The following is a 16,619-nucleotide window of genomic DNA, read 5'->3' as shown; positions in this document are numbered from 1 at the left end:
AAGGCAAGGCAGCAATATCCTTTATTGTTAAAGGAGTCATAGGAGACAGAAAAGAAGCCTTTGCTTTTATGACCCTAATTTAATTAGAATAAAACTTAAGGTTAGTTCAGGAGACGGTGGTGATTGTTTGAGGAATCGATTTATTTTAATTTATTTTTTATTGCTTTCTTCAGTTTGCCGTTCCTAAGGTCCTGCAGGATGGCCCTAGAGGAACCGCAAGGTAGAACCAACTCACCAAACCTTCCCTTCACCAGCAGCTTCCTCCTCTCCTTCGCAGAGCCTTGGTGGATGCAGCATCCTGGCCAGAGTTGACAGTCAGTAGTTCAGTTGTTCCACCGCCTTTCCTTTTCCATGCCTAGTCTCTGGTGGAAGTGCTCAGTAGGACCCAAAGAGCCACCGAAGCTCGCAGCTAAGCTGGCAGCTGCAGGAGAAAGCAGGGGACACAATAACTTCGTTGCCAGATAACTGAGCCTTAAATCATGGGGACTTAGCCGCAAGTGATTAAGATGCACACAGAGCCAGCCAGTTCAGAGACTGCCCGTCGCAGTGGGCATGTGAATTCCCTCTACGTTCCGGGGACAACAGTGGGCAGAGCAGCTCCACAGCCCTCCAGGTGCTAGCTCTACCTGCTGGTCACCTGTGGTTCCTCTCCCGCTTTGCCTAACATAGGTAAATGCAAACTGATTCCTTTGGTGCTGGGATAGTGAAGGCAAAGCTGCATTGCGACCATGTCCAGGAGCGTCCTTTGCAATGAATTTCTAGACAACAATTTTCAGGTAACTCTATTAGAGAACCCCCTAGGAACTGAATCAGAAACCCTTGGACTAGTGAAAACTGAAAATTGATCTAATATCTACACCCCCAGTATATTCGCGTTTCATAGGCATCTGTTTTTCTTAGCATTTATTTCAAATGCTCCAAAGGCCTTTCCTCAGAGAAGTGGAGAGTGGGTGCTGGACGTTAACCGCTGGGTCTCAGAGAAGCTGTAGAGGAGCCGCGTTACCACAACAGAAGTTAGCACTGGGCACTAGCACAAAGGGCAGGGTTGAGGGGTGAAGGTGTCAGGTGAGTTTCTGCTGACCGTGACTGCACACTTGGACTGCATCTTGGACGTCACGTCAGTGTGGCTCTGAACCAGTGGTTTGGCGTTCACTGTCCTCCTAATTTTGCTTCAGGGCAGCATTGCCAGTCCGGGGCTGAAACTTGAAATGCTGGTAGTGCTCAAAACCCTACTGGGGTCTAGTGAATTCTGGTGAGCCAGTGTGAGCCCCTGAGTGACAAAGGGGCGATGGCTGAAGCTAAAGGAAATCTGTGTGATGATGAATGCACTGCAATTAATCACCTCCAATCTGTTTTCCTTGTAGTGTTGAAGTACAAGGGGTCAGGGGAGGGGAGGGAGAGAATGAAAACTAATGAATGTTTTTATCCAAGCATGGTTTAGCTAACGTTTCAGCGTCCTGAGCTGAAAATACAGAGCTTTATTTTTCATTGACACATGCTTATTTTTCTGGAATGCTGAGGAATTGTTCACAGCACCTGATCCACTGGCTCTCTTTTAAATATCTGTGACATGCAATCTATTTGGAGGCAGTAGGTTGCTATTTTGCAGTCAGGGAGCCTCGGAAAGTCATAGTGCATGCTAAGTAAATTCCTCCAAAGATAGACTAGCTGTCTTGTGAGTTCACTGACAAGCTGGGGAACAGCGTAGGGGAGAGCAAAGAGGAAAATAAGTTTTACTTTAACAGCCTAATCCGATGTAGGCTACAGCTAAAGTTAAGCTTTCTTTAACCCTGTAAACCCAACCCTGTGTCTAGAGTCTGGCTGGCTCTTCCAAAAAGTTTCTATTATTATGTATTATGTAAATGCAACTAACAGTGCAGCCTTTTAAGAGTTTTTGGCAAAGGGTAACCCTTTGTCTGCCAAAAGGTAGGCCCTGGCTTTGCTTGCATGCACCGAGTTTGCACAGTAAACAGTGGGTGACCTATAAGCCAGCCAGCCAGTCAGCTTGCACATTGCCTTATTAGGCAGGCAGCTGAGGCTGGTGTCTGGGGACTGGCGGCAGAGCTGGTGGCAGCGGGCTTGTGTCCTGCAGGGAGCCGGAGAGCCCAAACCCTTGGAGACGTGGCCTAGTACTGTTCAATTAATTATAGTGCACTCTGATGACAGGGAAATGCACTCTCCTTGGCAGACGTGCTTTATGGTATGGCTGGAAAACAGAGGTTCGTAGGGGGAGGTAACTTCCCAAGGGTCAGTAGAGTGTATCTCACTTTCCGGGGGCTCTAGTTACTGTGTGGCCTGTACCGTCAAGTTCTGTGCCAGCCAGGACTTATTCTACAGAGGATGGGCTTTGGAAGGAAATGTTCAATGGTTTCCTTTTAATTCAAGATGTTTTGCAGACTATAGGGATAGTGTTCGTGTTTTATGGTGAGGTCTTTCTAATGGCAAGGACGTGTGTGCAGTAAGGAGGAAATGCCACTTGTCAGCAAGATGGGACAATGGGAGGAGCCTTTCGAGAGGTGCTGAGCCACCCGCAGCCAGTCACTCCTTCTGCTCGCTGTGAAATGTAGGCTTAAGCTGATGAGCTGTTAAATGAGCTCTCCACTGCAGAGGTCTCTTCTGAAACTGCATTAATCCCCTTCTTTCTTCCCTCTCCCTTCTTCTCTTCAATAACGAGGTTTAATGAGTCTGTAGTTAATAGCCACAGCTTAGCATCCCAGGGCACATTTAAGGCTGAAGCCTTCTTTTTTTCTCTTGAGTTTTTTCCCCCAAACTTGATGCACTTGCCAGGAATTAGGAAAGGAGGCCCTTTTCTAGATGGAAGTTTTTGTGCTGGCTTCTCAATTTCTTGAAGTTAAGTAGTTATGGCTCATGAAGGGGGAGGAGGGGCAAATGTTAATTATGGGACAGGTGACCACCCCCGGGGCTTTCAGGCCCCTGACTCTTTTGCCCTGAGTTTAATTTCTTCTTGAACCTGGTGCAGGAGTTGGGCAAGCCTACCAGGCAGGAAGGGCTGAGCTGACCGTCACCCTGCTTGAGTGCTCCCCTCCCTCAAGAAATCCCAAAACAGCAAATCCTGCTGGTTATTTCCTGAGATCAGGGACAGGTTCCTACTGCAGGAGTTGGATTAAAAATATACGTGTGGACGTTTACCCCAGTCGGGAGCTGCATCTGAGGAGCCGCTGGCTTACATCCGCTCGGGCCACAAATCCTTTCCCTTTTTACCTTCTTTCCATTGACTCGCTGTCTTCCTGTCATTCAGAGGAAAGAGCACATTCACTTTTCCCCTCTTGTTTAAGAAATAACAAAAAAATTTTTTTTGTTTGGTTTTGCTGTTTTAAATGTCTGCTAACATCTCTCCGTGACTTCACCAACCCACTCCCCGAGGCCTGGGCCAGGATTTTCTGAGTTACTTGTTAACACATGAAACTTTGACCTGCACAAAAGGGAAACATTAGCCTGGTGCCGAGCTCCTGTAGGACTTCATAAGACTCCTTAACCTCCATGCAAAGGTTCTTGGCCCTGGAAGAAAAAACTATTGACTTCAAAGTTTAAGGAGGAAAAAATTAAACATGTCCAGTCTGAAACGGGGCAGAGAGTTCTCTGTCGTGGGTGTATTTTCTTTATGCAACACTGAGATGGCAGAAGATGGGATGTGGCTTCCTGTCAGAACCTAAACACTGGCCCCCAGTATGAGAAGCCACAAAAGTCTGCTGCATGGTAAATTCCAAGGCCATTGCTTGAAATGCTAACGTGCCGAGTATACTGAAGGAGGCAGGTACAGTGCTAGCAGGTGGGCAGTTGAGTTTTCTGATTTGATTTTAAAGTACTGTATATACACAATAAAAAAGGAATTGGAACGATTTCATTTATATAACATTCTCATAATGACAAAAATGATAAAGAGAGAAAACAGATGACTGACATCCAGGGGTTGGGGTAGTGAGGAGGTTGAAAGGTGGGACACAAGGGGTGGCACAAAGGGGGGCCTTGGTGGGGACAGAGTAGTTCTTTATCGTGCTTGTGGTACTGGTTCCATGAATGAACATATGGTAAAATGGCATAGAACTAGACACACGTGGTGCCAGCATGCAGGTACTGACTTTAATATTGTATTCTAATTTGATAAGGCGTGACCATTGACAGAAACTGAGCGAAGGATCCAGGGGACCCCTCTGTGCCTTTGCGACTCCCTGAATCTATACTTATCTTTAAATAAAAAATTTAGTGTAAAAAATATAGCTTTAATGATAAAGGGTTATTTGACTTTGAGGGACAATTGCTGTTTGTGTGTGTGTGTGTTTTGAGGGGTGGGGGGGGAATTTAAAGAATGTTTTGCCTTTTGTGGAGGAGAAAAATTACATGATCGCAGTCTCAAATGGAGTACACTGTTTTATTGTGTTTAATATTTATTCCTTATTTACTTCGATAAGCAAATAACTCTAAAGGACCAGTCATAAATATTTTACTCCAAATCAGTATGAATGTAAAAAATAATACAGTTCACATCTGTCTGGAACACTGCAGTTTACATAATCATTTCATGTGTGTCATCACAGTTAAAATACTTCATTTCGTGGGGCACAGTGTTTTGAAGTTTAGAAGAGGAAGGAAGAGCCAGATGCTTTCTTTTAGGAATAAGTCCTTGCAGTCATCTGCAGTGATGTTCGTCATTATTCTGTGGTCTCGATTGTTCTGAAGTTCTAGAAAACTGTCTCTCATTACACCCAGGAAGAATTTTCCGTACACGGGAAGACAGATATATATACTTAATCGGCTCAAAGAGTAGGAAAACGCCCCAAGGGTCAGTGGAGAGGAAGATGGCTACGATCCTTGACACCTTTGTACAAAACTTTGTCTTTGATGCATTAGGGTGATTCCTCGTCTAGACTGACCTCCTGGAGGGCAGGAACTAACTGTCGGTTACTCAGCAGCTCACCAACCAGTGCCTGACCCCTCGTGGCTGCCCAGCGAATCCCATGTGGAAAGAAGGGGGGCGGGTCCTGGCGCCGGAGGGCACAGATGTTGCAGGAACTAGGCAAGGCGTGTGGCAGAGGTGGGTAGGAGTAAATTCTTTGCAGTGTGTCCTTTGCACATCACATCCAGGGAGCTGGCTGAGCATCTAACTACTCGTGATGCAGAAAACAGAAAATATCAGCCTATTAGGTTACATCCTGCTCTCAATTAGATTTCCCTGGACTTTACATCTGGGCAGTCGCTGTTCCACTGGCTTTAAGTGGCCCGTGATGTGAGGGTTTGTTTGTCATCTCTGGAGACCGAGAGCAGACAGCTCTGCTGCTAACCATGGCCCGGTTTTGACCCACAGAGGAATCGCATTAATGAGCTGGCTTTCATAAGCACTTGCATTTCACCATGTGGGCTCCCAGTTCAGAGCTTGAGATGGTAAGAGGCACACAGAGCATATTTTATGCGATCCACGGGGCAGTACACCTAAGGTGCTGAATGGCATTTTCTCTCTACCCAAGGGCCACGCAGCAGCACATATTTCAGCTTGGTGTCAGGGTGTGAAGGGAACTCAGAATTCCTTTTTCTGCTCAGGCTTCAGGGATGGTCCCCATTTTTCTCCCTCATCAGTCTGATCTCGTTCTGGAGGCTCTCCAGTGCCTCCTTCCCCACTTCTGAGAAGCTCAGTCTGATCCCATCCCTCCTTCCCTCCTGAAGCCTGGTTCTTATCCCAGCTTCCATGCCTGGTTCCCCCCTTCCTGGCACATCCAGCCTCCCGTCTCCATTTGCTCGTTGCCGTGACTTTTTCCTAAGCTCGTCAGTCATCAGTCACATTCTCTGCAAAACCTGCCTTCGCCATGCTCCCCGTATTTGATTATTTTGTTTTCCTGCTTCCTCCTGGACTTAATATCGTGAATGGCTTGTACTCATGGTTTTCAAACTTTGGAGCATATTGTAATCATCTGGGCTGTGGGGCCTTCTTTTTAACAGGAAGATTCTGAGGTACACCGAAGTTCCAAGTTCCATCTTATAGGCCTTATGTGAGATGTTAAACCTACTTGTAAGTGTCAACATAGTGTTAGTCCTTTCAACAGGCAGAGCAGAATACGTTTTCCATTTCTTTGTCATAACCTTTCCATGTCAGATCCTTTGTGAGCTCAGAATCTGCTTTCTGAGTGCTTATTACGGGGATGAATTAAGAGAATGAAGGAAAAAGTCATCATGAATGGGTCACATGCGCTAATACTCTCCTCCCTCCATCCCCCACCGATCGGCAAATGTTTGGGGATCTTGTTCTGATAGTTAGGTCTTGGGTACCAGTTCATTGTAACCTGATGGAAAACATTTGGAGAAATGGGAAACGGCAGATTATGGAGCTTTTCTTGGATTTTCTTACTGATTATTTTTTCTGAGATTGCCATTGCTTTTACTAAGAATCTCTCCTTAGTACAAGGAGACCCAGAAATGCATTTATTCGAGCTCTTTCCTTCAAATCATTGAAATGTAACTCTAGAACAGCTATGATCTGCCAGGTATCAGCAGTCATTTTATGTATTTACTTGTCTGCCATCTGGATTTTTAGACTCATAAAAAATTCTCATATCTGATGAGTCAGTGTTTCCTTGCTCTTGGTTCATGGGAAAACCATCAGCTCACGAGTAATGAATTATTGGAGTTGGCAGAAGCCGCCTCCAACCTCCGGGGGCAATTGTCACAGGGTCAGACCGCTCACCCTCTTTGCACAGCAGTGCCTTCTCTGTGAGAGGAGAGCCCTGGGCCAGGAGCTCTCGGTGGCCCCCGCAGCTCGAGCCCCAGCATCCTGCAGCTTACAGTGTTCTAGTGAACAGCTGTAGATTTTATACAGGAAAAGCCTAAGCTTATATTCATGCATCAAATCATTGTTTTAAGAACCTCTTGTCCTTTGGTGCTTTGAATAGGTCAGACACCTCCTTGGTACTTGCCGATACCTGGCGGGATTGGCAGGCAAATGCAGGAAGCGTGGAATCGGGGCCCGGCGTCCCCGCTGGCACACACATGCATTTTGTGACGGTTTTGTGCTTCACCTTCAGTGTGCATTTTAAACACTAAGTGGAATTCACCTTTGTCCTTTTTTCTTGCTCTGAGAAAGTGTTGACCATCCTCTCTTCCTCTGAGGTACCTGGGTTTTTCCCCCCAAGAATCATTAAAGATTCAAAATAGGCCAAAACTTAAAATGATTAGAGATGAGATAATTTTCACTTTCAATGTTAACATTGCTCATTTGAACACTCATTTTAAAGACAGAAATAAGTCTCTGAGGGGTTACAATAAGCCTTTCCTTTAAAAAAAGAATCTTTAAACAAAGCAAGACTGGTACAGCTCTTTCAACCCATCTGATAAAGAAGTAGCTGTGGGTTGTAATATTTCTGATTGTTGAAAGTACTTTGCCTTTTCATCTCCACATGCTTGGACTGTTTTAAATTACTTTATACAGTGATGCAAGGCAAAGTTTTATTTGCAGGCTTGACCAAGGTAGTACCACAAACCAAAATCCACAAGCACCTCATGGTCCACCCAGGAGGGGAAATGCCCTGAGGGCAGGAATCTGGAATTCCTGGATAACCAGTGTGTGATAAAAGGCAAGGAAAAGGCCTCCATGGGTTTCCCACTGGTACAATAACCTCAAGTCAGGCAATTTTGCCACAGATTAGGGGTTTATCTATGTAAATAAAATCCACCAAAGAAAATGAGAATGCCATTTACTTCTGTTTCTGGCACACAAAATACTCCTTTATTGGGCTGTAAAAATATATCCTTCACTTTGGAATTTCAGTCCAGCCATGGCATATTTCCTTGAAATCATTTCTGGGCCCCTTTTTAATTTGAGAAGTGCATCAACAACTCGCAAACAATCTGCATTCAGACTGGGGTTATGTCCGTCATTTCTCACTGCCAGATACCTCCGTTTAAATTTCGGCTCAGTTTCCTGTAGGTTGGGGGCAAGAAAGTGACCTTATACGGGCCCCAGCGGGAATGTTCCAGCTACCTGTATCTCTTTTCCACATGTAGCTCCATGCACGGACCCCACACTGCACTGTGCTTCTTGGAGAGCTCCCACGTGCCGCCTCTTTTAATCGTGGCCTCACCTTTGGTTTATTTTTGCTGCCAAATGACTGGTGGTTTTGTCAACATGCACAGGTACTCTATGCCCTTAAAGATATATTTAAATTAGTCAATCAAGGCCCGAGTATTTATCTAGATAGTTTTCTGATCTGCACTTGGGGACAGTAATGGGATCTCACTCAGGTTTTTGAGAGAAGTACGTGAGTTCAATGCACCACCCCATTCCCTCACCAGACTTTTGCCTGAAGGCCTTAAATATGTTCTAGCCACTCATGTCTGGGGTCAGTTCTGATTTTGAAGAGCATCTATGGAACCAAAACTAGACCCAGAAATCATGTGAGCAACCAGTGGCTGACTTGACCTCTCCTTTTGGGCCAGGCTATCCCCCTGATTTGGCCTTTATCAATAAGCCAACGTGAGCCATAGGCTGGGAGACCCTGTGGCCTCAGGACAAGTTCACAGCAGTGGCCCCTGTTGTTTTGTGACCAGGCCAATCAGGACTATGGAAGTTGTCCTGGGGGATGTCACCATAGCTATACGTCTCACATGTGACCAGCTCCACGTTGCCAGTGTCCAAAGTTCTGGATTTACCAAGGTCTGATCCAGTTTTCCCAGTGGCCCCACTTTGGGGTGTCAGCATCACAATGACCCATTTTCAGTAGGTCCTTCTTGGTCATCCAAGATCATCTCCAGCCACCAGCCCCATACTGCTTTGAAAATGAAAAAGATTTGCAGTCCTAAGTGGACACAGTGGCAGAGAATTTTGTGCATCTTCTTTCTTTGTGCTGAGCTGGTGGCTGGGTGAGCTTGTTGGGGAGGGAATACAGGATCATTACAGTTTGAAAATAAGACCTCTTCTCCCTGAAATTTAAGAAAATCGTAAGCACAACTTAGAATTTCCTCTACAGATAAATAAAATATGTTAGCTTTTAGAATTAGGTAAAGAAATATTTGCCTATTTATTTTGTAGTTCCCCTGTGTGAATGAGCCAGCCTAAAATAACAAAAATAATCATTATTTATTGTAATTATTGGAGAGTAAATGAAAAAATTTCATGGATATTTTCTACTACTGATGTGAAGTGTAGATTTCTTCACGGTCTTATTTGGCTTCCTGTGGTTGGGATACTTAAGTACGGAGATTAAATTTTATATCCAGAGTTTTGAGGAGAATTACGAGCTTTCTCTTTTCAACAATATGCCATATTTAAATGTTGGCTTTGCATCACAATTGATGGATGAGACAAGTAATTCTAGTAAGATCCCATTACCAACTTAAAGGGAATATCTGAATTCTTTTTATTCTGTACTAGAATTTGATTTTAAAAATTTAAATGAGGCTTATCCCTTAATAATTCAAAAGAAACATTTAGATTCTTTTAGGACAATTATAATTGAGTATTCTGTATGAAAAGTTTCAAGACTGTAAACAGTGATACTGTGAAGCAAGTGATACTGTGTTTTATAAACTAAGTCCTAGATGAATGATTATTTATAAACATTAAGATTATTTCATCACATCTAACTATTGATTTCTAGAATCGGTCCCTTCCACTTTTTCTTCTCATCCCTCTTCTTCCAACAGTCACCTCCTTTTTTCCTTTTTGTTCCTAATTAGGCTTTACCTTACCTTAAAATACCCATTATGATTATCCACAGTCCTTAGGTTATTCCTTGCTGGGCTCTTTTAACTGCCCTATTTGCCCTAGGTTTGTAGGCATCTAAGTAAGCAGCAGTGTAAGAAAAATGCCAAAAGCTACTAACCAGGGTAGTAATCAGGTTTGGAGTATCGTTTATGTTTATGTGCCTTAATTAACTTGGCATAAAATATAACTTTATATTCAACTTACATTTGTATTTTGGAAAACAATGTAAATCGCACTGATTTGAAAGCATGAGATCATATCAATGCAATCTTTTTCTAATACCAGCTCCAGCTTTTAGAAAAGATGATTCCATTATTTCGTAGGGTCAGTCAACAAACACTCACTGAGAACCTGCGCAGCCCCAGGCACAGTGTTCAGTACTGAAGCCCCAGAGATGGGCATACTCATGGCCCTGCCCCTGGTGAGACGTGGTCTTGATCCCACCTGCCCAAAATGAGGCTCCATCGCTAACCAGTTCTCTACCCAGGAACCAGTGACCTCTCTCACCCTCTGTTTCCTTATCTTACAAACGAGACCATTTCCTTAGGTTCCCTTTAGCGTACTTTTTAGCTGCAAAATTGCCAGTCTGCAACAATTACAGATTGTTCTTGGCATTGCAGCATCACTGCTTGGGCTTATCAGGTACCTGGTGCAGGTGAAAATAAACAGGGGGCTGTCTAATCGGATGCACTTCACCAACTGCTTCTGTCTCAAATTAGCATTTTTGAACCTCCAGTAATACCTGCCTTTTCTTTTCCCACAGTTTGACTCATATGCTTTTCATAAATCTCAGGTCTGGGTATTTGGCTCCCTGTTAGGTAAAACACTTTGCTTGAGGCCATTAGCCAGAGCCCACCTGGAGCAGCCTGGCAGGCCACTTCCCTTCTCCACGTACCTCCAGAGTCTCTGGCACTTAGTTTTTAGGGAAAGGAGTTGGTTTTAACCCCCTGGTGATGGTTAGGTCTCAGCATTGTCGGTCTACTTAGTGGAACCAGGCTGTGATTTGGCCCTGGCTTTGACATGGTAATGTCATAAGTGCCCCATCCCTGGAAACCTTCTGTTTCAGCCACCCAAGCCTAATTTCTGTTTGTAATCTGATTACGGATTTGAGCCATTCCAGTCTGTAGCCTTTTGCATTGCACTTACTAGACTCTGAAGACATGCACGTGCCCAGTAGCTCAGCCCTGCGCTGTGACAAACCTCAACCCAGTTTTGCATGACAGGCCTCAGGCCGCTGCTGGCTGAGAATTAGCCGGGGTGCAGGCTCCATATCTGGACCCCTCTGTGTGCAGCCATGCTCGGAAGCCCGGGGATCTCCAGCTACCTGGGGGCTTTCAGGTTCTCTGAGAAACAAGGTAAGGCAAGAGAGAGATATAAAATGCACTTTTGTGGATGCTGTGGGTCTTACATTTTACCGGGTATTTTCCTGTGCCCAGTTAGCTATACTGTTTTCTCAAAGGACACGTTAAATATGTAATTGAGTTTATAAATTAGCTTATCTAGTGGCTGCTGAAAATATGAACTTTCTTTTCCCTCTTGAAAGTTAACGATATTGCTCAACCACTAAAGCCTTTTAAGTAGGAAAAATTGCAAATTATGCTGGAATGCCCAGACTTTGGATCAAGTTCTGGGTGTGCTGCATGCTAGCTCAAGTATTTTTCTCAACAAAATGCTATATAAACTAAATCATTGCCAGTAGACAGTGTTGAGTGTTTTGTCCTTTTATTAAATCTTCATGCGGGACAGTTTGAAACAAATTATTGTCTTTTTAGCTTCTTTTTGAGCACAGAGGAAAATATGTGCTTTCAGTTTAACTACTGAAGTGATATACCATATTCAGTTCACCAGATGAACAAAAATGAAATGCCAAAGTTACAAAATCAGCCATTATATACCATAAGTAGTTCCTTTCCCAAATGCGCTATTTGGAAGCGATTTGAATAATCTGGGCTTCAGATTCAGGGATTTTCTTCTGTAATATTTGATAGCTTTTTGAACTGTGAGTTCTCTTTCTTTAAATATACAAGATACTTGTATAATTAGGAGAAAGCCTAGCTGTTTAATTAGCATTATACCTTTCATTTTATTGCATTTCTCTAGTTACCAAGATTTCCAAATACCGGGATTGAGGATACATTTTGATAGATAATGAAGTGTCAGCATCTGGTATATTTTGAACCTTTTTTTCTACAGGCTTCTGCCCTCAAATATGAAATAATAAAAGGCACTTCCTTAGAGGAAGAAGTTTCTGTAAGTGGTCTACTTGCGGTTTTCTTAGTGGACAAACCGTTACTGTGCCAAAAACTGTAAAACATATTAATTGCCTTTAGGCTGCTTATAAATTTTGCCTGTGCCTGGTTTTGATTAACCCGTTCACCTGGGATATGTTTTGCCTGTATGGAATTGTTACCAGCTGTCTTTGTATAATATATAGCTCATCTTCAAAAATAAATGTGATTAATTTCATGTGTTGTTACTACTTGGCTTGTGAGGTACTCTCCATCCACCCAACCCACGTTTTTAATAGGCATCTCAAGGTGATCATTTTCAACATTTCTGGTTACCTTGGCCAAAATTATTTGATTATTTTCTCTGTTTTTTCCTAAGTATATAGCTATGTTATCTAGTGTTTAATTGCTTTTAGTTATTCTTGTTCCCCTAATAAATTTAATGATAACATTGGACTATGTCACAATTGTTTTTTACTCATGGAGTATGTTAGCTACTCTTCAGGAGGGAAAAAACAAACAAAATTTGCCTATGTAAAATTTATATGTGGAATTTGATTCTCAGAAGGTGTCATTTTTGTAGACTTTTTCTTAAGTTACTTGTCAATGAGACTTTGAAGAATTTTTTCCCCATTGCAGCTTGTTTTTTTTTTTAAACTTATTGTGTAGCTAAATCAATGTTACATTATTTCTTTTCCCTTAGATTTCAACAAGAGAAATTTAAGCTTCTTTGGATTCCCATGTCAAAGAAAAGTTCCAAGGTAAAGTGCCCTTTGTTCAAGGAATCTTGAGTTTTGAAGATTTGTAATAGCTTTAAAAATGATTCTCTTAAATTCCTAATCCATGAGTTTAAGTGTTTGGCAGTATGTTTCCATCCTCAGAGTTTGATTTATTAAAATATCTGAAGCAAGCTGACTTAACAGTTACATTCAACCAGTAAAGATTTTTTTTTGCAATGAATGCTCTTCATGGGAACTGTTTGGAGAACAAGATGTTGGTGTCTCTTGTATTTGCAAATTTATAAAGGGCTATCCTCTTTTGTTTCCATGTCTTCCTTTAAGCATAGAGCTTCCTTTTGCAACTTGTCCATCAAGTAAGGGAGTTTTTTATTTTTTTAGAAAGGGTTTGGCCTTGACCTTGCTCTTGTCCTCCCTCCCTTCTTTCCTCTATCCTACCTTCATACTCCCCCTCGCTTCCTCCCTTCTTCCATCCATTCATCCATCATCCATCCATCTGTCCATGTGAGTTTTTGATTCCTTACCATCTCTCTCTTAACCTTTTTGTACTTCTAATTCCCTTAGCTGCAGGATATTATGGAGTTAATTTTGACTTAGCTAAAATACTAAAGCTCTGTGGTCCTTCATTATTGATATAAGGTAATATAGAAATGGAAGACCATGCCAAGCAAAATAGCTCTATCTCAGTGCTGCTTATTGGATATATCTAACAGATACCACGAATAGTCCGAGATTTTCAAGTGGAGGCAGAGTGACCAGTCCCTGCATGCTCAGGCATGGATGGCAACCTTAATTCCATCATGTTACGAGGACCTCCACCCTGCTCGAGCCCCCATTCCACCCAGCTGCCCCTGTTCCTAATGCATCATGACCTTGCTTCTTTACTAAATAAGGGCTTTGCATTTCAGAATAAACAGTTGTCCAAGCACTGTCCTCTCAGGCCAAGCCTAGCTCTGCTGATCTTGTGGGCCCAGTGTGTAGGTAGAGACTTGGTGGGCTCCATCCTCGGTCTTAGCATGAGGTAAAGTGGAATGGTGGTCATCCAGGGTCACCCATGAGGTCGTCTTCGACTCATGAAAGATGCTTGACACAGCTCCTGCATTTCTCAGTTTGCCATATTTTTAATAGACTCTGAGGCTCATTTCCTAATAAGTCCCCAGCAGGTTGGTTTAACTGCAGTAGAGCTAATGAGTGTGTAAGACGAAGGAAGGAAAGGAAAGGAAAAGCAGGGAACACGAAGGGCAGAGCCATCAGTGGGGAGAGACCCAGGAGGCATAAACTATTCTAAAGTCATGGGTGTTTCACTTCATGCCTATTAAAATCATGTACTGAGTCTGATATAGGCTAGAGATTCAAGGACCTGCCACCTCACAAGAAATTGAGTCAGTGTGAGGAAATGGGTGTTCATCTCCTGTATCTCATGATTTAAACTTCAGTGGAAAATCGGCGAGAATGTTGGGGAGCCTTGCACCCAGTGAGGGATTAATAGTTACTATAATAATAGATCCTGCATTTTGTAAAAGAGAAGAGGTAAGAACAACAATATATCCCACTCGTACTTTAAAAAATTTCCCCTTGTTGCCATTGCTGAGCATTTAAGTAGGTTAATGGGGCACATTAAAAAAAAATTATCCTGGAAGCAAAGAGCAGTCTCTTAGATTATTGGAGCAGGAGGAGGAGGCAGAGATCTGAAAAAAAATGAGCCATCAAGAGTGGGTGTTCTTTCAGAGGAGATGACAGTAGTTGGATAAGAAATGTGGTTGGTATTTCCTAATATTAGTATGTTTCAAAATTATGTTTAAAATAATGAAGTCTGTAATGCTTACTTTAGTTATATATGGAGAGATGGTTTCAGGTTGAAATATAGGCTCATAACGTGTGGGACTTCAAAAGTTGTCCCTGCAAGATGGGGCCACCTGCTGACCCCTGGTCATGGATTGAATGACCGATGAGGAAGAGCAGTGTCCAGAAGCTTTGGGGTTAGGAACGATATGAGTTAAGAGCAGAGTGAGCTGGGAGTGGTGTGAGCTGGGTGTGATGTGGCTGGGTGTGGTACGAGCTGGGAGCAGTGTGAGCTGGGAATGGTGTGAACTGGGTGTGGTGTGATCTGGGAGTGGTGCGGATGAAGAGTGGTGTGAGCTGGAAACAGTGCATGCTGGGAGCTGTGTGAGCTAGGAATGGTGCAAGCTGGGAGTTATGTGAGCTGGGAGTGGTGAGAGCTGTGAGCAGTGAGAGCTGTGAGCAGTGAGAGCTGGGAACAGTGTGAGCTGGTAGTGGGTGCAAATTAGGAGTGGTGTGATCTGGGAATGGTGTGAGCTGGGTACGGTGTGAGCTAGGAATGGTGTGAGCTGAGAGTGGTGTGAGCTAGGAATGGTGTGAGCTGGGTGTGGTATGAGCTAGGAATGGTGTGAGCTGAGTGTGGTGTGAGCTAGGAATGGTGTGAGCTGGGTGTGTTGTGAGCAGGGAGAGGTGTGTGATAGTGGGGCTGTGAGCCAGAAATAGACTCTCTACCAGTCATGCTTCTCTGGAGACTCTGACTCCAACCAGGGAAAGTGGAGTTGATTCCTACTTGGAATCAGCCAGGGCAGGAGCTCTTTGAGGTATTTGTTAGGTGTTTGATCAGCCATTAGACAATCAGTATGCCCACTCATGAATGATCCAGAACTCCGTCCTACACACGTACTCTTGCATGCATATTCCTGCTGGTTAGAAACTCCATGGAAGAGACATGATTTTTTTAAAACCTGATTTCTCGTACTGATATGAGAGCTCTTGCCTCAGCCACAGCTTTTGCAACACTCGAGCCAGGACCACACCTTCCAGCTCTAGCTACTTGCTCTTTCCTCCCTCACTGTCTGATTCCTCATGACCTTTTCTTCACCATTGGGGAAGTTATCAGTTATTTAGCATGAATAGAGGAGAGAGGGAATGGAAAAGTACACATGTAAAGACAGCCATGCCATAATAAAATTTTACCTTGAAGATATAGCTTTTGAAAAAAGCTTTTTATAGACACATGCAACTGTATTAATGTTTTCATACATGAACATAAGGTGAGCAGAGATGAAGAGGAAATTTGCTCTCCCAATGACATACTATTCTAGAGATGAATGCAAGAGCAGATGCTTATCCCTGATGGTGATTGAATTTAGGCCCTTCAAATTACTCTCAATCTTTATAGTGATAGTTGTTCTTAGCTACCACACTAACAGTGTGTAAGTATATATATAAAATACTTTAAGGTGAAATTTAGTACACACTGTGGTATTTTGTAGTTCTCATTTATGTGATCATTAACCACAGTTGTTGAACAGTAGGCAATGACTATTGTAAGGTAGACCTTAGATGTACAGCTTGGACCTAGCAGACATGGCCCCACTCTCATAAATCTCTAGCCAGAGACACAGACAATTTTTTTAAAAATCATTCAAAATAATTCTGTAATGCCGCTTGTAATATATGCAACAAAGGGGAACATAACAGGTCAACGTGTGAGAGAATAACACAGGGGCGTGATCCGGCCCAGGGCTGGCTGTGGCAGGCAGACGGTCGGGGGTCTGCCCTGGGGAAAGGACAGTCACCCCAAGACCCGGGCCAGGAGCAGAACTAGGACAGGAGGGGAGGAGCTCGGGAAGCCAGGAATTCAGGGAGGCATTCACAAGAAACCATGTTAAGAAGTAGGAGAGCTTTCCGTGGTGGTGTTTGGTTTTATGTTGGTTTCTGACCAGCTGAAAAGGCTGTAGTTTGTATTGATGCTGACACCATTTGTATCATATTTCAAGGAAATAAATGCATCTGGGTCCAGGGGAGGTTGGGATGATGACTCGTCAGCCCACCTTGTAAGAGTTCGGCCGAGCATCTAATCAGGCAGTTTCTTAACCTTAGTGGTTTGTAAAGAGGTTTATAAGGACTAAATATTTTCAAGACTTTTTCTTAAGTAGAGTG

General features: G+C 43.3%; 1 protein-coding gene across 5 annotated transcripts in view; it reads left to right on the top strand.

Annotated features, from left to right (window-relative positions):
- SVIL (supervillin) overlaps positions 1 to 16,619 on the top strand; it is a 225,636-nt gene that overhangs the window by 123,314 nt on the left and 85,703 nt on the right. For 3 of the 5 annotated variants that reach the window (XM_037837958.1, XM_037837955.1, XM_037837954.1), the window contains exons 1-2: positions 5,005 to 5,053; positions 12,641 to 12,698. In XM_037837958.1, the coding sequence (XP_037693886.1) occupies positions 5,020 to 5,053; positions 12,641 to 12,698 (92 nt within the window). In that variant the 5' untranslated portion in view covers positions 5,005 to 5,019. Of the gene's footprint in view, positions 1 to 5,004; positions 5,054 to 12,640; positions 12,699 to 16,619 lie in introns of those variants that run through there. The other 2 variants (XM_037837957.1, XM_037837956.1) reach the window with 1 other exon arrangement.

This window comes from Choloepus didactylus, chromosome 5 (genome assembly GCF_015220235.1).
Source record: "Choloepus didactylus isolate mChoDid1 chromosome 5, mChoDid1.pri, whole genome shotgun sequence".
NCBI classification, from domain to species: domain Eukaryota; kingdom Metazoa; phylum Chordata; class Mammalia; order Pilosa; family Megalonychidae; genus Choloepus; species Choloepus didactylus.
Note: the sequence above shows the minus strand (reverse complement) of the source record. Positions and strands in the feature narration are given on the sequence as shown.